General features: G+C 35.7%; 3 protein-coding genes and 1 long non-coding RNA gene across 4 annotated transcripts; 3 read left to right on the forward strand and 1 right to left on the reverse strand.

The window, feature by feature from the left end:
- Window positions 1–248: 248 nt before the first annotated feature.
- Window positions 249–8,367, forward strand: LOC113504923. Its single transcript, XM_026887443.1, has 6 exons — window positions 249–338; window positions 6,072–6,268; window positions 6,575–6,733; window positions 7,095–7,256; window positions 7,624–7,794; window positions 8,194–8,367. Exons 2-6 carry the CDS (start codon window positions 6,092–6,094, stop codon window positions 8,242–8,244), a joined length of 720 nt encoding a protein of 239 aa, XP_026743244.1. The 5' UTR covers window positions 249–338; window positions 6,072–6,091; the 3' UTR covers window positions 8,245–8,367.
- Window positions 728–4,919, reverse strand: LOC113504977. Its single transcript, XR_003401594.1, has 2 exons — window positions 4,511–4,919; window positions 728–1,039 (listed from the first exon to the last, which is right to left on the reverse strand). It is a non-coding gene; the product is annotated as an uncharacterized LOC113504977 (long non-coding RNA).
- Window positions 8,368–11,490: 3,123 nt separating the features above from the next.
- On the forward strand, window positions 11,491–14,207 carry LOC113504983. The gene is made up of 2 exons (XM_026887507.1): window positions 11,491–11,590; window positions 13,757–14,207. Exon 2 carries the CDS (start codon window positions 13,771–13,773, stop codon window positions 14,119–14,121), a length of 351 nt encoding a protein of 116 aa, XP_026743308.1. The 5' UTR covers window positions 11,491–11,590; window positions 13,757–13,770; the 3' UTR covers window positions 14,122–14,207.
- A 2,041-nt stretch (window positions 14,208–16,248) lies between these two features.
- LOC113504994 (calphotin-like) lies at window positions 16,249–17,342 on the forward strand. Its single transcript, XM_026887516.1, has 2 exons — window positions 16,249–16,346; window positions 16,473–17,342. The coding sequence occupies exon 2, from the start codon at window positions 16,484–16,486 to the stop codon at window positions 17,282–17,284; it is 801 nt and encodes a 266-aa protein (XP_026743317.1). The 5' UTR covers window positions 16,249–16,346; window positions 16,473–16,483; the 3' UTR covers window positions 17,285–17,342.
- Window positions 17,343–21,231: the final 3,889 nt, after the last annotated feature.

A 21,231-nucleotide genomic window follows, 5' to 3' on the forward strand; every position in this document is an offset into this window, starting at 1 on the left:
ATAATAATGTTTCTTAAATAAATAGGAATTTACTGGATTACTAATAAAACATTTTCACTTATTTCTTGGGGGGATGCAATTAGAAAAGTAGATATTGATGGCACAGGCATTTGATGAAAAACAACGGAACAACTTAGAAATCATTACGGGACCCCAAAAATAGGCGAATTGTTGACCGAAAATGTTAATGTGATATTAATTATATGCAGATCGTACGTGTAATTAGGAGTATTGCTGTAGAATTATTTATTTGGTGTTATTAATTATAGCAACAGTAAAGAAAAGGTTGGTGCGAAACCAGGTGACTAGTAAAAATATTACTGAACAATTTGAACGAAGTAAGTGAAAATAAATGATTAAGTAATTGTGTTAAGTAGTTGTCTACGCACTTGCATGCAATAAATAAAGATAGGTAATGTCCGAAGCCAAATTATTAACACAATTAGCAACGAGTGAGATATCTATCCAGTTAGCAACATACTGTGCGTCACACTTTGGTAAATAATATACATATTACTAATACCGATCTTGGATAATAATTCCTTTGATATGAAACTATAATTGATAATTAATATTTTATGACTACTAGCTGATCTGTGAATTTAAACCATCCAGGGTAATAGCCAAACGCAAAAAAATAATTCAAATCGGACCAGCCCTTTAGGAGGAGTTAAGATACATATTGTATACAGAGTAGAATTTTATACTATATTAAAATATCACTTATATTGTATATCTAGTAATAAAGAAAATCTCCCTTTAATTTATAAATATTTTTATATCAAATTTGAATATATTCACACCTGTAATAACACAGTAATAACACATTCACAATAAATTATGTATGTGTTATCGAGAATTTAATAATTACCACACTTGACACTTAAATAAATAACTTTAAACACTTGTATCGTTTATTTACCTACATTTTGCTTGAACTAGTTTTATTCCCCAATTCAGTATTTTAGTTTTGTTTCGTATTTACAAAGTTGGGAATTCGTTGCACGGCCCTCGGGTTCACAGCGTTGCCGGGGATTATCTGGAACAGCGCATAGCAATTAACTACTTATAACGCACTAGCGGGCCTTCAGTACAATTGTTTGATTACTATGGCGTTGGATTTAAATTAAAACGAAGAATTTAAGGAGATAAAGACCAGGGTAGTCCAGGAAATACTGCTTTATTTACACAGTAGCTGTTTTCCGCGTGGACTTCAGTTTACAGAAAAAGACAAACAGACGGACAGATTAAGTTACTTTCGCTTTACGCCTATTTCATTGATTTAAATAAAAAATATTTAAGCCATAGTCCATTCCAAACAAAGCTTCATATAAATTTTGAACCCCCATTACCCCCTTTAAAACCCTTTTTTCCAGTTAAGCCTGTATGTCGTTTCTCAGGCTCTAGTCTATCTGTTTACCATCGGTTCAGTAGTTTTAGCATGAAAGCGAGACAGACAGCGATACTTTCACATTTATAATGTTAAGTATGCATTATGGAAAACTACATTGTACTTTAAAAGAAGCGGCGACCCCTGAGTTTGATTTGATGTTCCGTCTCAGAGCAGCCAGTTAAGATAAGTATAATAATATACACGGTGATTTTTTAGTCGTCTTACAAAAGCAGCCCAGTTCATGTTTCCGACGTAAAATACCCCTAGACGCGATTATTTTTTTTTATCATCAACTAAGATCGTAAAGAACGTACGAAGAAAAATTAAACAAGATAAATCTGAAATATACTCTTAAAAATGATAAAACGCCGCCGCCCGCGCCCCTCACCCTTGTTACAAGGCTCGGACCGCGCTCGCAACAGAGCTGTGTTTCTAAAAAGCTACGAATTGCATCATAATATTGAATAAAATTGCATTTTAAATTTATTCAAATCTCATAAATACCTATTTTTTTATCATGAACGTGTTTTAGTCATTGGATACATGAACTGGGCTGCTTTTGTAAGACGACTAAAAAATCACGGTGCATATCGTCGCCAACTTAAAAAGTGGCATGTAAAAGCGATGAAGTCTAAACTAGCTGCAGGTATTTTTCATTTTATTGGACAAATGTGCAGTTAATAAAAGAATATAATCCAATAAAAGATCTATTCTTATCTAAGACTTCTTTTTGAAATCGCTATCGCTCTGATAGCCGAGTAATTAGGTCACCACGCCAAACCCACTCTGCGCGACGTGTTGCGGGTTCTATCCCTGCATAGGACAAGCGTCTGCGTGATCAAATAATGCTGTCTAGGAGTAACTTAAATGTTTGAAACCCCACGCGTCCATAGAGTGCTGTTTTAAACCACCGTGTCTGAACCACTTAGTTTAGGATCACATCAACATCACTCGACCACGCTAAGTATAATCATATATCAGCAATTAATCAAACGTACATTATAAATATTAACTAAAGAGTAATAAAATGCGATAGGTCTTCAGTCACGTCAGTTTTCTACCTATCTGCACAAGCCGTGCCTACTACATGCTGTCGTTTTTCACAAGTCAGACCACGGTAGTATTTAGATAATAAATATTCCGTCCATCATTATAAAACGTGACGTACAACTTTAGAAATTGCAAAGTAACATAGATAAATAAGTTCCCAATTCCTTATTGGCGCCCAACGAAGATGTCTGGGCTAATGACATCTAGAACTCCAATAATTTTAGGGCAACTTGCATTTATTAGGAGGGAAACTAGAAAAGAGAAAAATAATAATTAGGAATACACAACAAACAACTCTTTTCTTCTTCTCATACAAGTAACTAGGTGTACCAGCCAACTTTGTTTTGCCAAAGAGTTGTAGGGTATAAAAATAATAGGGGTATGTAAAATAGATGTTTTCCTACCCTAAAATTTCATGAGAATCGATCGAGCCGTTTCTGAGGAATTCAATTTCGTACTCCGTGACACGAGAATTTTATGTATTAAGATTGACTAGCTGTAGCCGGGATTCAGAGCAGTCACACCACTAAAAATGTTATCTACTAAACGCATTAGATAAGACTACTATAGACATTGATTTAATCATTAGGTGGTTAAAACAGCTGAAATGCACGTGAAAAATGATGTAACTATGGCTACTACTTTTATTATTGACTTGATATCTCATAAAATCAACGATCAACGGCAAAATTCACGGATATCGAACACTTCCATTATCGCTAATACAATACGCGTTCGATTCTATCTTTATTGTACTCATATTAGCAATAAAACACCAGAAGTCCATGATATCGGGGACTTTAAGTACCCTGACATATTTGGACATATCTATATGGTAACAAAATTGTTCGACTCAAAGAAATCAAGACGAAGGAGGATTTAGTTTTAAATTAATATTATTATGGTTGTGGAAGCGGGACAGCGCTATAGTGGATGTATAGCGCTGTCACGCTTAGAACAGCGCAACTGAGTGAAGAAGAGAAACGAGAGAGATTATTACAACATTTGTAAATACCATGCTCAGGACACGAGAATACCAATAGTATCAATTAAATAACAATTTCAAGTCATTCATCCTAAATTACAGCCTCATCAATCACCATCGGCATCGACAATCATCTCAATTGGATCCTGTTTTTTATAAACGTAATTGAAACTTAATTCTAAGGAACGAAATGTCTTATTATTAGTTTAATTAAGTGTTACCTTAAATATTACAAAGTTACTTGCCAGATCGACCCGCTATTGCTTATAAATTACACCAATAAGTGACCGTCACGACTGAACTAAGCGGAATGTAACAACAAACAATGACTTCACACAAAAGGTTGCTTTTAAATCATTGAATGACAACATAAAAGTTGTCAGCCACGATAAATTTGATCCACGGTTTAAGAGATTTAATGCACAATGCACTATCTATTCGATTTCTGACCTTAAGCTTTGGTAATTAGCGAGGTTTAATGAAAAATGATAATCAGTTGATAAGAGGTCTTCATTAATACAATAGATTAAATTTGTATTAATGGGATCTGTTTATATGTAACCAACCCTATTGTTTACCTTTTTATAGTTAACCAGCTATTGTCCGTGGGTCTGCTCGATATAAATCGAAAATGATCCGACGGGAACACAGAACATGAAATTGGGATAAAAACGATATGCCTGTGTACCATGTCCTTTAAGTGGTTTTTGCGTGGAAGAGGAACAACCATACAAACTTTCCCGTTAATAATATAAATAGTATTCCTTCTAGAAAATCTTCATTATCAAACCTGGATAGACCCACAGTTGGGTATAGTCATGAGTTTGTTTACTTGCTTTACTCCTGTACTACTTACTGTCAGCTGTCTTTTCCATGTCACCTTTTTTTTTCAAATTTTTCAAAGTCTTTATTTCTCTCATATACATTACATAACTAAATTACATGCCCCGCAAAACCGTTTACACGGTTTGACTGCGGGAACGAGTGTCACTTACATTAAAATAATTTATTTATAAATTGCAGACGTGGTTATTCACTCCTACACAGGTACACAGATACAGACACTCACATTACATCCTTACCTTAATGCATTTATATATTTCCATTCCCTGCACGCATTTTACCGTTCAAGCCTTGATCGTAATTCGGTTGCTATTTTCTGTCTACTTTTTACGTGTCCTCTCCAGCTCTTTAACTTCCATCACTCTCCTTACGATACCAACTGCTTTGCGTCGTCGTATTGCTAAGTTTCAGATACAGGCTTGCAATTTCATACTGAAGTTATTAACTTAACTGATATTATTCAATGTATGATTAGTTACAATTGTTTGATTGCTTCGGATATTGTGGTATTTGTACAAGTGGTAGACAATTAATTCTGCTTATCCGAATGGTTCATACAATTGATCTTAGAGTGTTCATCTACCAATTAATCTGGTTTGTTTCATTTTTGTCCGTGAAAATATATCTGTTTCAAAAAGGCGTTGTACTTTGGTAAGTATCCTGCTTTTCAGACTCGATAAAGAAAATAATCAATGAAATGGAACCAAAACATAAAATATGACTCGGACTTTCTTGACAATACGTATCTTTAAAAATACGGACGGTACAGAATTCGGTTTACCATGCAAATTATATGAAATAATTGTATTTGATGATCAAAATTGGTGGGATGACTTTCTGCTTTATTTTAGTGATTTCGATCTCGAAACTAACATTCAATATTATATGATTGTTTTGATTTGCTAGAACTCATGAATCTTGAAGCATAACGTTCTATATTGTTTAATTGTCTCCAAGAGCTGTGAGATCTAAGTTGACATCGATGGATTCATCGATAAATCGTACTATAATTTCTCTCTCTCTCTCGCATTTGCAATTACAGTGTCCTATAATCAGTGAGATGTATAAATAATTTTAGAAGCACAAAATTAATAAATAGCTACGGCTACTTACTAAATATAAAACTGTCTAAAATAACATGGATGTAGAACAATTTATAAAAATAATAATTCATTAATACAATCGAAATTGAAATTCCAATTAGTAAAATACAATTCTGATTGATACAAGTAATACTTGATGGATTGTACAAGTAAAGCCATTCATCATTTTTATCACTATCTATTTTTCAATGAATTTGAAGCCTTTAAGATCAGGCATTATAATGTTTATTTTGTGTTTATGTAACTTAAGGTTAATACTATAATCGTATAATAATACTATAAGATAAAACGGTATCTTCTGAAGATTATATTTATTGTCCTTTCGATTACAAATTAGTATATATATTGGTATTTACCAGGGATCACACCAAAGTTGTCTACAGTAGGTAAGCAAGCAATTGTTTTAAAACTTTCAAACCGAATTCACTTATTAAAAAACATTCAAGTACCCAAAGAAGAACCCAAAATATTTTTTATTGATAAAATTTTATAAGGGATCTTCAACCTATCTATCAGAATAACCTGATAAATCTTATTGGCATTAAAATCACACGCGAAAGGCATTCTCTACTTTAGACATTATTTTCATCTCCACATATAAATCGCAAAAACTATTCTTAAAAAAACTATAATATTACAAAATACAAACCCCCTTTCTCTTCCTACCCTCCATTTAACACTAACTTTCTTTCCACAGCAGCCAAAAAATCTTTAAAGATGAAATTCTTCGCCGTCTTCGCTGCTATCCTGGCCGTAGCCGCCAGCCACTCCTCATGGACCCTGAACGAGCTGTCCCAGGCCATCCAGGACCCCAACACCGACCCCGCTATGCTCCCCCACCTCGAAGCCGCTCTTGACCAGATGATGGACCAGATCTACGCCGGAGCCAATGTTGTAAGTCCTTTGACATTGCCCAGTAGTATTAGTTAAGACTAAGATAAAATGCGAACATTCAAATTTACATTTCAGTCCTCTAAATATTTCTAGAACTTTTTTACTGAGCTAGCATATAAGTCTACTTTGCATAATTTTCTCACACCAGGTTTGAGATAGGCAATGACTCAATCTATCTATTCTGTTTATTGATTTTTCCTTTGTTATAATTCCCGCAGTAGAACTTCACTATGCATAACACTGCAGCAAAATTACACCCATTTAGGTTATCAGACAAAGGTCTAAAAGCTCCAACTTCTATTTCAGGAAGCCGTGACCGTCACAGTTCCCGCTGCTACCGTTACCTGGACTCTTGGCCAGATCTCCGACGCTCTGCAGAACCCTGAGACCGACCCCGCCCTCATCCCCTACTTGGAGGAGGCCCTCAACAACATCATGGACTCCATCATGGCCGGAAACGACGTTGTGAGTTACAATCTTATTATTAAAATTAACTTAATCCAGAAAAACAGATATTATTGAGAATTGGTGCCAGAAGCAATGAGGTTATTTTTTAGCTATCTTATTTCCTTTGTTGATTCTAATTTTATCGTCTTGCCTCTGAAAAATGGTGAGAGGTTAAGTCCACAATACCATAATCACTGTCTCAACAATACAACAGATAGAATCTCAAATTTTAATGGAACTTTACTTTCATATTCCGCAAAATATTCAGCAAAACACTTTTTATTTTAACCATGTCAAGCTAGAATCTTAATCCTGCTGTTGCTTTTTTTTAAATGAGCCATAATGGCGGAATTATAACCAACTGCTATCTCAACCCCAGACCGCCGTCCCCGTCGCCATCCCCGCTCTGGAGGTCACCCACTGGACCCTCCACGAGCTGTCCGAGGCTCTCCAGAACCCGGCCACCAACCCCGCCCTCGTGCCCTACCTCGAGCACGCCCTTAACGAGATGATGGACGCTATCTACGCCGGTCACGAGATGGTAAGATACCTTATCACAGGAAGTTTGAGCTAATTGTAGATGTTTTTGTGGTCAGTACTTTAGTAGAAGCAAATATTACTGGAAGTTTTAAGTCCACAGTTGTAAAGAAATATAAAAGCAACTTAGTTTTCTAACACAGTGTTAACTTCGTTAAACTACTTAATGTCATCTACCAACTATCTGATATCAAAAACGCAAGCTATATGAAACGGACTTGTGTCACAATGTGCACCTAAAATCCATATTGTATCTTTCAAATTGCCTAGAAAATGGCCTACTTAAAATAACAACTATTGATTTTTAATTTGTCCTCAGAATTCCATAATTCTATTTATATGATACCATTAATCCTCTTCTCTTCTTCCAGGGAGCCATCGTCGTCGCCGTCCCCGCTGGTCTTGACCCTGTCGCCCCCATCCCCGTCGTCCCAACCCCCGTCGAAGTTGTGGCTCCTGTTGAGGCCGTCCCCGAGGTCCCCGCGACTGTCCCCACCACCACCCCCCTCGTCCAGATCATCGTCAACATTAAGGAGAAGCAGGTAAGAAAAAAAGGCATTCAATCACAATATTTGTTCTGAAAAGAGCCAATAGTTACAAATAGTATTTTTATGTTGAAATACTGTTTATTTCAACTTATCAGGCGTTTTATTATTAAATGATGCAACGGTTTACTAGTTTCGGACCCAACCGGAGTCCTTAATCATGAGCTTACGCAGCGCGTGAGTGTACCGTTGCATTATAATAATGAATCATTCTCTGATATAATAATGAATATCAGGCGTTTTTTTGTTGGTAAACCTAAGACCGCCTTTCGATTTCGCAGTTTAAGCATTCGCGTCGGTCTATAGAGATGTAGTTACGTACTTACAGAGTGACATTCTAATATTAAAAAGTCCTGAATGTGACAGAAAATACTTATTTGCTTTTTCTCTTCAAAGGCTGCTGCTGCCGTCGCCGCCCCCAGCTTCGGACCCACCCCCCGCGCTTAAACAACGAAAATCAGTGCCCACAGATTGGTTTCCCAAGGTTTATATTACATAAATATGTAAATCTGGTGAAAATCCCGACATTTACCAACTTTAAAATGTGAATAAACGATTTTTGTCTATTTATTTGCAATGTTTTAATTTAAACCTTATACATTCACTTCGAGCCATTTTCTTCAAGTAATTCTTAACATTATTATTGTAAATATTATTTTTTACCCCTACAAAAACCAGACTGAAAACAATAATCTAGCGAAACCATGATTGTGCAAATTCTCATGTGCTCAAAACATAAACAAATCACACTCAGATGTCACAGCAACCGATAAGAGATAAAATACGACCATAAGATCGATGAAAAAATATCCCATGTATTGCAACTGTTAATGAGGAAAAAAGACGGCGCTATCCATGTATATAGCTTCATCCCTCTCTAAAACTATATTCACAGTTTAACACCTGGAGATTTATGGCATACAGCTGCATTGGAATTTGATCCATGAATGATTATCGTGGGATGATGACTCATATTATCTTATGATTTAAACCGCGTGATCGCCAGATCGATAGCAAAAAAAATAATCTTATGGATAACGTGAGAACTGATGACGGAAATGTACTATAATATGTTAGTTTGTAATTTGAGATGCAACAATGCACGAAAAGGTCCACTGAATTAGAGTAGAACTGACGGGTCTTTTAATTCCATTATTATTTCTTTTATTGACGACTATTTTCAGACAATTTTAAAATGTTAGAATAATAAATCGAGCTGCGCCGGTCCCAAATGTAATTTCTCTGGAGAAGAACCGGCAATATTAATAAATGTTTGGTCCACGTTTTGTAATAAGAAAAATAGTCATAGTACAAAAAAATGCTGATCATTTCCACGAATTGCAATTTTTAATTAACGTTCGAAAACAAAGTCTATTCATTTATTGGTATTCACTATTGATATCCATTTCTCGTTATTGAAAACGTAGTTGAATTTTACTTTCCTCGTTTAAACCGTGGTTAAAAGTTTCAGGTTTCCGCATGGCCGAGTTGATTGAGTTACAAATAACCGTTTGGTTATGTAACTAATTGTTAGTTTTCAATCATTCGGTAGTAAAATGCAGCGGAAGCTTTTTTAATTATTTAGTTACTGTGTAGTTTCATTTACATGTTACATTTGCTACAGAATATTACAGATGTTCAATTTATTACTGTAAAAGTACTCTGAGCAACTTAACACATTTATACGAAAAAACTTGTTAGAACGATTCGATATCCATCTTTTTTTTCTTCCATAAAGAACTTACAATTTCTCTCCTGAGTATGACTGATCCTCTTGGAGTATTTTACAGTCAAAATTACTCAAAAAACATCAACATTATCGTATATGATTTTTTATAAGTAAATTATTCTAAGATATGAATAGATTTAAAACATCTAAAAATCCACGTTTTTAAATATCACTCCATTAAAATTTTATCAAAATCGGTCCAGCCGTTTTTATAATGGTAAGTTGCGTTGACATCGGGTTTGAAGCAATGGTGAAAATTTCAGAATGCTTGCTTATCGGGAAGTGCCTCAAAATTGAGTTGCCAAAATCCAACGGGAACTACAAACAAACAACAAAAGTGAGTGTATAAAAACGTGGGAAAATGAATCATGATACGTGACAATATTTTATGATGTAGCTACTTTACAAGTCGGTGCTTAAATAAGGTCAAAAATTGCATCTTATTTTCTGAGTAGTAAGCTGTAAAGTCTAAGGATGTAGGATTAGATGCTTTTCACACAATGTTCACGGGATTGTGTTTAATTCGTCATAATAATATAAAGTAATTGTTGCATGTGAATCATTCTTCATATAACAATGAATTTGACTCAGAAATAGTTTTATCTGAACGAAAACAATTTGTGAATAATCCCCTTATCATAAGATGCTAAAACGCATTTTTTTTAAACAAACTACACTCAGCCTTTTTCCTTGAAAAGTTTGATGCGTAATATGTTTTTAATCTAATAAATAAAAATTTATTTATCATTTATTATTATTATTTGTATCTCTTTTCATTCACGGGCTAACTTCATGAGAAGAGACCCGGTCCTTTTTAAAGGCTTGAACGGGGACACAGGTCCAACGCACAGAGGCCTTCTTGAGAACTTTAATATACAATGTGATGGGGCATCTACTAGGGATAATTCACCTCCGCTCTATGGGAGAACAGAGATGAAGAATCCAAAGTAGATGCAAAACTATTGCAATATTATATTATTATTTATGTTTTTAATCTACTTATACACATTATTGATGTCTGAGTTCATTTTATAGTACATAATTTATTTTCATATGCTAGAAATGATGTGATAAAATCGAGCGAATTTAGAGTTAACCTGACACCAAATATGAAAACTAAAAAACCGTATTTTTGGTATAAGATTAATATACTCATAAAAGAATTGAATCTGAGTGTCCAATAAGATGAAGCTGCAACCTTTCATATTTTTCTCCAAAATCTTTCTAGAAACAATATTATATCCAAATCCCAATCCAACACCGTTATCCTGAATAACAAAAGGTCGTTTAGATAAGAGCCATCCTTTTAATAGAAAATCCCACCTTTTCTTTATTTACCGTATCAATATGTCATTCTTATCAAGCATTGCGTTAGATATTTTTAATTCTTATCGTTTTGATGTGCATTTTCGCAACAGTGCATCATTCTCTTATCGCGTTATCAGCGTGCAAACTGTGCGAATTTTGGCGGTTTGCGAAACTCCTATCTATTGACTAATAGTGATAGGGCGTCATGTTTTTAGGGTTACGTTGGGGAATATTGGAATGGGTAATTGCTTGTTGGAGTATAGTATTCAGGAGCCTAATCTGATTGATGTCGTACTTTAGGTGCAGTTGGTCAATATTCTCATTACTTTAAAGAGAAATCTTAAAGGTCAACATTTATCATTCATTTAAATTCGTACAATTTGTATAATTAAGAAAAATTAAAGCTCAATAGAAAAAGATCTACCCTCAAAAAAATTATATTCTACAAAATAATTTAACTTCAAATACATTAATAATAAGTTTTAATAAGAAGATTTGATTATTAATAAATGAATCCGAAATTATAACACCTTTTTTTCGGCCGTCATATAACGAATAGAAAAAAAAAATGCAAACGGAACCCGAAGGGATTTTCCCAACACATCCATGAGTGATTCACCTATGACAGGTCGACAAGACAAGCCCTCCCCGTATCTCGACAGGCCCTGATTGTGTGTGATTTATAAACTGGGACCCCGTCATACACAGTTAGTACACCCACAAAGTTCAAAGGGCTTAGTTCGTGCACCTTTTCAAGTAAGTACACTTTGTTTAATATCATTTAAAGCCTTTTTTTTGGGCTAATAATTATGGGCTTGAACTGTTAAAGCTAACCTAATTTTTATTTGACGTTTTACCAATGCACGTTTATATTCTGTTTAAGGTTTTTAGGATTAACAACAAAAAATAAATAAGCAATTGTCAATTGTAAATCTTTATATCTTTGTTTTCAATTACATAGTTCTTAATAGTTTGTTAGTCATTAAATTCAGTTATATAGTCGTGATCACTACATTTCATAAAATGGAATAACTGAAATAGTTTGAAACCAGGGGTTAATGTACTTAACTGTTGAAATTGGTACACAAAGATTAGGGCCAAGTATTTGCTTATTTAAACCAATAATCGATTTCAAAACTTCTATTTGTTTTTTTACGAAAAAGACTTTGTTCTCTGCATTTATTACTTATGATAAAATTAATACGAGTAATTACTGGTCAAAGTATAATTCATATCAATACGTAACTAAATAATTATTTAATGATACGCTGTACAATATTAACGAGCGTATAATCTGCATTTGAAACTTACGTCACTATGAAGTAAAAATTGTCTGTCGGTATACAATTTTACGGATAGAAATAATGTCTTGCAAATATTTTAAAGATCTCGTTTTCATAACCTTATTATGAAATTAAATAAGAGTTTTATTAAAGTATATTCTTTAGAAAGACTTTTATATCGAGTAAATGATTATTTGATCATGCTAGTGATTTATTATTAATTCTTTTGTGTATTGAATAATTATAGTTACCTTTTTTCCGGGGTGAAACGCTAATGTCTTCAACCCACGTCGAGGGCACGGCGTGGGGATATGTCGGACTTCAACCGACTAAAAACACCCCGGGCCCCTTCTACTGCTTTAGCCAGAGCCACGGGATCGCTCGCGCATACTCTGCGCGACTCTGGCTGGAATTATAGTTACCTGACGTCCTAAGTATTATTTGTCCTATTCGCACAAATTTATTGGTAATATCAATTTCTTGGTCTTAGGTATTGCTCCAACAATTATAATTTATGAATATCTGTTAAAGGCTTATTTCAACTCAGGTCGATCAAACTCATCCCGCCGTCTAGTGGTTAATGGCACTGACTTTTATACCAGAGGTCGTGGGTTCGATCCACTCTGAATAAATGTTTGTGTGGTTTGCACGATCATTTGTATTCATTTATTGTTTGTGGTAAAAAAAAATATTGTTTGGTAATCTCCATATCTGTTGGACTAATTATATTCTGCTAGTCAAACGGTACATTGCTCATTCCAGTGAGTCCACCGCTTGGGCCTCAGTACCAGAATCATTCATAACAACGACAAAACTTATATCATTTTATCGGATTACTTTTGACCCGTTATGTAATAATACCCGTTATGGAATTTCAGCAAATAACTCCCATGTTATTGAATGTAAACATCAGTGTTGATATCTTTGACAAATAGAAGTTTATTGTATGATAAGGTTCATGACATCACGTGTACTTCACGCATATTTTATCAATAAAATATCTGCTGATAAAAGTGCATTTCAATGTTAGAGCTAATACACTTTTACGGAAATAAAAGTGCTTCAACAAATTGAAAGCGTGTGGATATGTAAAAAAATGTATGTATTAAAATGTAAAAAATCTTTGTCTGATTGTTGTGACTGATTTTCGGCCACGGCGGCTGGTGTCGAAAGGCAGCTGATAAAAGAGTGTCTCTTTTTTTTGTTATGTGTCGATGATAAAAACTTATTAACTAAGTAATTTATTGTGAAGTGTATAATATTGAGTGACAGGGTAAACTAAAAAAAATAGACTGTTCGTTAAAAAATAACCCCATATTTATCTAGCTCAGCACATGTCTTCATGTCTGTAATTACTGTCTTATCATATAAGTGATTAGGAGTTATTAGAAGATTGTTGTTGTACGTGGGAATTTTACTTTTTGGGCTGATTTAACGTATGAAACGCTAAAAGACAATTAGAATCCTACTGCCACTATTTAATGATTAAGGATCGAGAGTCCTTAAGTATGAGCTGAAGCGGCGGCGGCGGGGATGCGACTCGAATTAGGATTCCACCATTTAGAACCAAAATGATTCATAATGTAATCATTCACTCAAACGCGCTCGTTTAAATAATGCTTACCATTCTTGTCAACAGATCCAAATCCAAAAATGTCTCTCCCAACGGTCACTATTCGCGAGCTGTCAGATGCGACACAGGACAACACCCTGAACCCGAGCACGAAGAAGGTCCTAGAAGGTATCCTCAATGACTTCATGGACTTGCAATACGGAAAGGAGACTCCCTACACTACTGGCAAGCAAGTCATCCCATCAGGAGCTGAACTAGAAGATGTAGAGAAGGCCGCAGCAGATGACAGCGCGGGAAAGAAATTCCAAGATGTCTTCGCACAGATTGAGAAGACGGCGAAATCTGGAGACCTGACACCAGTCACTCCGAATGATGGCTCTTGGGACCCGAAATTGAACCCCGTGTTGGTTCTAGTAACCCCTAACCCTTAGGTTGTAAGTTTCGAATCTGTTTTGCTATTATTTTGTATGTTATTTTTAATGGTTTTTGTTTGATTAATAAATTGTTTGTTAAATAATTTCTTCTTTGTGGCGGTAATTCTTTTACAATATGACATCAAAATTGCCTATTAGCATAAATATATTACACCTGATAAATAAATAGATATACCCAGTAACATGGCAAATAACAGAAACTTATGCACATTCCATGCAAAGGCAAATCCCATAACAATCATATTTTATTACGGATAACAAATAATTCAACATATCTAGGTTTATTTCGACCTCCTTTCCTATGAATTTGTCGCGTTTATCGATAAATGTCACCCGCTGTCAAATAATGGTCCGTGTGAGTGACAGCCGATGGGATGATCCAATAAGCGCGGCAAAAACTTTGTAGTGGTCGTGTTGACCCCACGTCATTAAGTAGTGACACTTCAACATTTATGTTGAACATATAGAGCAATACAGTTGATGTGAGTATTTATCTCGTAAATAGTAGAAGTCTGGCATGAAATGAAATGAAATAAAATCATTTATTCTGTAAGTAGGATATATCATCACTTTTACATGTCTTCTTATTTTTTTGAGAACGCTGGAGTCCGACATTTCCTATCTGACTACCCTGAGAAGAAATGTCGAAACAAACTCAAGAGGTCACAGTCTCTTTTAAAGTCCAGACAATTTCAATGCGAATAGATATGTATAAACCAATGCACGGTATTTTTTTGGACTGACCTTTTGAAGAAAGTACCAGATCGATCTGAGCAAGGGAAAAAAAAATAATCTCACTCAAATCGCCAGTTCGCCATGGGCCTTTATGAAGGTATCTCTCGTATATAGATTTGATGAGAAGAAAGATCGTCTTAGTATTCGATTCATTTGTAGGTCCTAAATAAACCTACTATTTTAAAAGACCATGAATAAACACCGCGCCTAACGAGTCAAAGAGGTAATCTCGAAAAACTGGAACGATTTTTAGTTTCCCTTACTTAGCCTAGATGGCGCTGAATGTACTTCTTAGCCGTTTTATGATTTTTTGACAAGACAACCAAGAGATGGTATTTAAAGTTAATATTTATGCATTTAAACTATTTAATTAAATTAATACCCCATTCATCATAAATTGAGTGTTTTCGAAATAATTTTAAGTAAAAAACTATGCTTATGCATGGTTTCTAAAGCTCTGCTTCTTTCTATCGCTTTCATTCAGTTCTATATGTTAAGAACCAGATGGCGTTACCTCACCTTTACAATCTTGGAAGCCCTTTGTGGGTTTATTAGGTATCTCTAAGATCCAATGCTAAGAAACCCTGTAGATAATATTTTAGAGGATGAGTTTGCGGTTCCTGGAACCAGCAAACATAGTATAGAAGTATATAAAATAGTGTTTTTTTTTTAAAAGAAAGAAGAGCTTGGGGCCTTTTTACCACTGAAAAACGCTAGTGACATCCACCGATTACATACACCACGGACCAATTTTACTCCTTGAGCCCCATTCACGGGATCGCCGCCATGCTGTGCGAAGAGCGTACCAATCGACTCCTCGGAAGAAGAAACGATAAAGTTTTCGAAATGGGACAACGCTCTATACCACGCAATCCATTCTTCGATTCCACGAAGGAAGTGGTTAACCTTCTGAAGTTCCTTTTACCTTTCTGTAATACTTATATCAATTAATATTAAGAAAGACGTATCAAAAACATTATTTTAAACTTTAAATTCGCTGAAAGAAAAGCGGCCTAAAAGCAATAGTAATAATAGGAAGTAAGTGAAAATATGCAAATAGTTGTATTTGAAACGGCTTCTGGGTTTATCTAGCCTTATCAGGTAGGTCATAAAACATAAGAAGTCGCCTATTTGATAATATAATCTTCATTTTTTGATTACTTAAACCGTCTTCCTGTGCCCAGGATGCCCAGGATAATATGCACCCTTCAGGTATATTCCAAAATAAGGCCTTATTAAAGTTATAATGCATAAATACATACAGCGCAAAAGATACTTCTACATACCTATAAACTTCAAATGGCGAATGTTATGAATTAAAACAAAAGTAGCCTAATCTTTTATTACTCTATATCAGTTAAGATATAATTTATAATGGATTAAACTAATTCAGCAAGTGTTTATCTTTACAACATCCATTTTATAATTTAACCGTTTGTCTGCGAATCGTACTGGCATACGAAGTCGATCCTCTGTGGTGAAAACACGTAAGTCTTTGGTTTACTCTAGAAACTTTGACAGGATGACAGAATATGTAGCAAAATATTCTATTTTCACACGAAGTGTTTTATTTTGGCGTTCAAAACCGTTTACGAAAAATATGTATGTTTTAGGTTAATTAAAAATGAAAGTACTACTGTTGGCTCTGTTCGTCGCGGCCGTTGCTGCCGTGCCTCTGCCCGAGGATGCCAGTGACGCTGTGCAGATGATCGTGAACGGCGTCCCCGAGGGACAGGCCCTGGATGTAGACCACATCGTGGACATCAAGCTGAAGGAGCACGCTGACGGCCAGCTGGTCGCTGCCTCCAACCTCCTCCACCCCTACACCGCTGTCGGCATCGCCGAGGCCGCTGGTGTCGCTCCCTACTCTGACGTGCTCCCCGAAGCTGTCGCGTTGCCCGCCCCCGTTGAACCTGAAGTAGTCCCCTCACCCGTTGTCCTGCCCGCCCCCGTTGAACCTGAAGTCAACCCTGCCCCCGTTGTCTTGCCCGCTCCCGCTGCCCCGGAAGTCGTCCCTTCACCCGTTGTCTTGCCAGCACCTGTTGCCCCTGAAGTCAACCCCGCACCCGTTGTCTTGCCTGCTCCCGCTGCCCCGGAAGTCGTCCCTTCCCCCGTGGTCTTGCCCGCCCCCGCTACTCCTGAGGTAGTCCCCGCCCCCGTTGTCTTGCCCGCCCCCGTGGCCCCTGAAGTCGTGCCCGCTCCCGTTGTTCTGCCAGCTCCAGCTGTCCCTGAAGTTGTTATTGACGAGGCTTTGCCCGCCCCCGCCCCTCAGTTCCCCGAAGGTGAGGTCTACAACGACGGTCTCGTCCAGGTGCAGGTCAACGGCCCTGAAGACCCCGGTATGCTGGCCACCCTCCAGTCCTGGTTGAGCATGGTCATCAACTACTTCAACAACGGTGCCGTCACCTCTCAACAGATTGTCTAAGCTATGTTATTATAAAACGTCTTAATGTTGTAAGAATATATTTGGCGTTTATTAGTTACATTTTGTTTCATTATTCCCTTCACGTTTGAAGTCCACTGTGTAATTTTTCCACGATAATGTAATTAGAATCTTATGTCTTAAATTAACAGCATAGTTAGAATATCAATATGAAACCACAGGTGAGTTGTCGGCTCTGTCCACAGCGTTTATTGGTTCTGCCACCGTTCAAAGTTACGCTAACATTACGGTCGAGCTCATGAAAATCAGAGTAACGTAGAGGCATGCGTTGTAATAAACTATTCAAGTATTTGCCAAACTGGCTTAGAAGCTTGGCACGTTCTAGCAGAAGTTCGGCTAACTTCACTTACTTAGCTCGTTAAAACCAAGTTTGCTTACCCTCGACAATACAAAATAATTGCTGCTATTATAATAGTTTAGTACGCAACTTGCTTGTTCCTGTATGTTATATTTTTGTGTTTAAAGTGACAATATTTACCAATAACGATTTAATTTCTGGAATTGTAGCTCTTTTTACCGTATAGAAGAAAAAGTTGAGTGAAATATAAAATGCGCATTTTGAATGACGAAATAATCGTGTGGAAAGTACATAGGTAATGTTTATTGCGGAATAATTTAATTAGTTGCATGACCATTCATTTAGTTTGACGTCAGCTGATCCAAGTGTCATAAATAATAATATATGTTTTAAGTAAGTTTTATGGCCGATTACCTGGCAAAGTTTTATGGACAGTCATTAATGTGTCTTCCGTATCGCGAATGTACGCGTAATCAATGGGTTTATTATCAGCCAGTAAAGGCAAGATTAATAAATGTCTTAATTGATTAAATTTAGTGTCTATTTCCGAATGACTATATTCAGTGTTTAATCATTAGCTAAGACTATGTTTGGGTCGGTTTCCAGCCCAATCAGATGCTCCATATCCGACCAGATGGTCACACGTTTCAAGAAAATATTTTTCACCAATCCAGGAAGGAGCCAAGGAATTTCAATCGTATTACTGAGAGAGTATTCATAATATGTATTTTGCATAAAATTACTTACTATTGATTTTTAGGGTTCCATATCTTCTCTGTTAGCCCATCTCCTACTAAGCTATATCTTGTGAATAGTAATAGACAGTTGAAATGTTCACAAATGATATAGAACTGTTGATGCTAACAACAAAAATTAAAAATAGAAATCTAAAATAATCTAATAAAAGAATGTTTCCTTATTCTATTAATTGTAATTGTACTAAGTTGTAGTTTATAGTTATTTTCAAACATTCTGAAAATGTCACGCATGCCTATAATCTGTGCCATTACTGTCTCTATTACACTTTGAAAATGTAAATGTAAAGTTTTAACGTAATTGTACTGTTGGTGTGCTAAATAAATAAAATAAAATACGTCATTAATTTGACAGGTAACAAATTCATAGTCGCTTTATGTCTAACTAGCTGCCCGCGACTTCATCCCCGTGGGTAGAAGATATAAGTTATGATTTATACCTGCCCTATTTTTTTCACATTTTCCATTGTATCTTCGCTCCTATTAGTCGCAGCGTGATGGTTTATAGCCTAAAGCCTTCCTCGATGAATGGTCTATTCAACACAAAAAGATTTTTTGCAATTTGGACCAGTAGTTCCCGAGATTAGCGCGTTCAAACAAACAAACAAATAAACTTTTCAGCTTTATATATTAGTAAGTATATAAATTCTATTGTTCGAAACCACAAAAAAATATATAAAATCGTGAGTCCGACTCGCACTTGACTAGTTTTTCTTTCAAGTGTTAGGTAGCAAGTAAACATTAACTTGATTGAATAATACCTTTTTATTTTCTATCTCACGGCGCGAAGGTTGTAAAACCGAGAGCCTCTCCATAGCCTAGGGTGAAGCTTTCTAGAGGAGCGGTTAAGGCGCTTTTTATCCGTTTAAAATAAGTACGTTATACAAATAAAGCTATGTAGAGTATTAGCCTTAACGAGGCTCTCTTTAATATTGCTTCTTAGTGTCCGTTGGGTTTAGAACTTAACGAAGTAGGATATAAGGATTATAGTCCTATATCAAATTGCTTTGCGGTTAACAGTTTGTGAGTTAATTTGATTTGTTTTGGTTTAATTTAGTATTTGAACTCTCATGAAAAAAAAATGTGTGATTTTTACTGAGAAGATTAAGAAATGTGTCTCAGATAAATTAAATTATTGTTCTCCAACGGTAACGATAATATTCAAAAGTATAATTGTCATTAAAATAATGAAGATTGCTGCTAGATAGAACTTCATATTAATGAAAAGAAGAAATATTGTTAAATGATAAAAAATAATCTTGATCTGATTGATAGCCAAGTGGTTTAGCTCATCACGACAAACGTACTGTTCGCGATGAGTTACGCAGCCAATACCTTCATTAGAAAAGCATTTGTGTATTCATAATAGCTTGTCCTGAGTCAAATGTTTGTAAAACCACGACACCAGGATTAAACTACATAGATCAGGAGTAGTTTTAAAATAAATAAATATATATAATTTACCTCAGCATACTATCAAGAGATCGACATTGCATTAGACGTGGGCAGTCTGTTAGTACATTATTAACATAATACCGATATTTGTATTCTTTAGTGTAACATCGAGGGATTTAGAAAACTTTCTGCATTTGCTCTGCGTGGGAGTGACGTAGACGAATGATTGTAGAGTGTGGGAGAGATACGTCATTATCGGTGCAAGTTAGTCTTTGTATATCGAGTTTTTTTATTTTATTTTGAATTTACCTAAAGATTTTGTGACGTGTGAGTTGAATGAGATGAAATGTCTGGAATTTTATGTGATACTAGCTGACCCAGCAAACGTTGTTTTGCCGATTTTTTTTTCTAGTTGTATGTTATTTTAATGCCAAATAAAAAAAAAAAAAACAAACAATTTCGTCCAAAAAAACAAATATTTTTTTTAGTTTTAGCAACCCTTATCATTTAGGGGTATGAAAAATAGACTTTGGTCGATTCTCAGACCTACTGAATACGCATATAAAATTTGGTAAAAATCGTTTAAGCCGTTTCGGAGGAGTATGGTAACTAACATCGTGACACGGGAATTTTATATATTAGATAGATTGTGTTTAGATTTACGTTAGTCATTCGTCGTCTTATTTAGATATACCTTATCTGTCAATTGTATAACGTAATGTGTACTATCATATTTTAATCTATACTTCATATTATGAAGCTGAAGTTGAAGATAAAATCGAGCCGATTTGAAAGAAAAAAAACAGTGTTGGGTAGCCTTTTATTATCGCTTTAATTAATGGAAGCAATAGTGAAATCATCTTAAAACCAGGTAAAAGATGTGTTATTAGCACTATAACCATGATCCGATATTAGTCAGGTTTAAAATTCCTGACTCACAACCACACGGACAAAATCTCGCGCAAAAGCTAGAACAGTGGCTTATTCTATATAAAAGTTATAAATAGGCCACTTGAATTAAAGAGCAGAAAATCCAAAAAAGCTTAACGTCAAAAGGCTTCCTATATCAAAAAGCGACGATCATAACTCACCAACGACTACAGGATCCGACGCTAAACCAAAACCACAATCCAACAAAAGGAGGCTTAAATCATAACTCATCATTTTCGTAGTTGGTTAAAAACATACATACAAGTATCTGGGGTCAGTCGTGTGCTGGTTTTAATACGTTTTTTAAGAATCACAAACAAAGTAGAAAGTAGCACGCATTCGTGGGTCACGCGAGGCGGGCGCACGCCACCGCGGCCGGCCCGCGCCGCAGTGCCCCAACCTGCAGCTGGACTCTACATTATGATAATCTACGTTATGTTGAAATACGAGTTTCAACATTTGGGGATTATTGCTGATTTCTGTAGGAAGATGAAGAAGACTCACTGAAGACATACTTCAATGATCCCGATAGCTACGCTTGAGCAAACTGT

Source organism: Trichoplusia ni, chromosome 2, assembly GCF_003590095.1.
Source record: "Trichoplusia ni isolate ovarian cell line Hi5 chromosome 2, tn1, whole genome shotgun sequence".
NCBI lineage: Eukaryota > Metazoa > Arthropoda > Insecta > Lepidoptera > Noctuidae > Trichoplusia > Trichoplusia ni.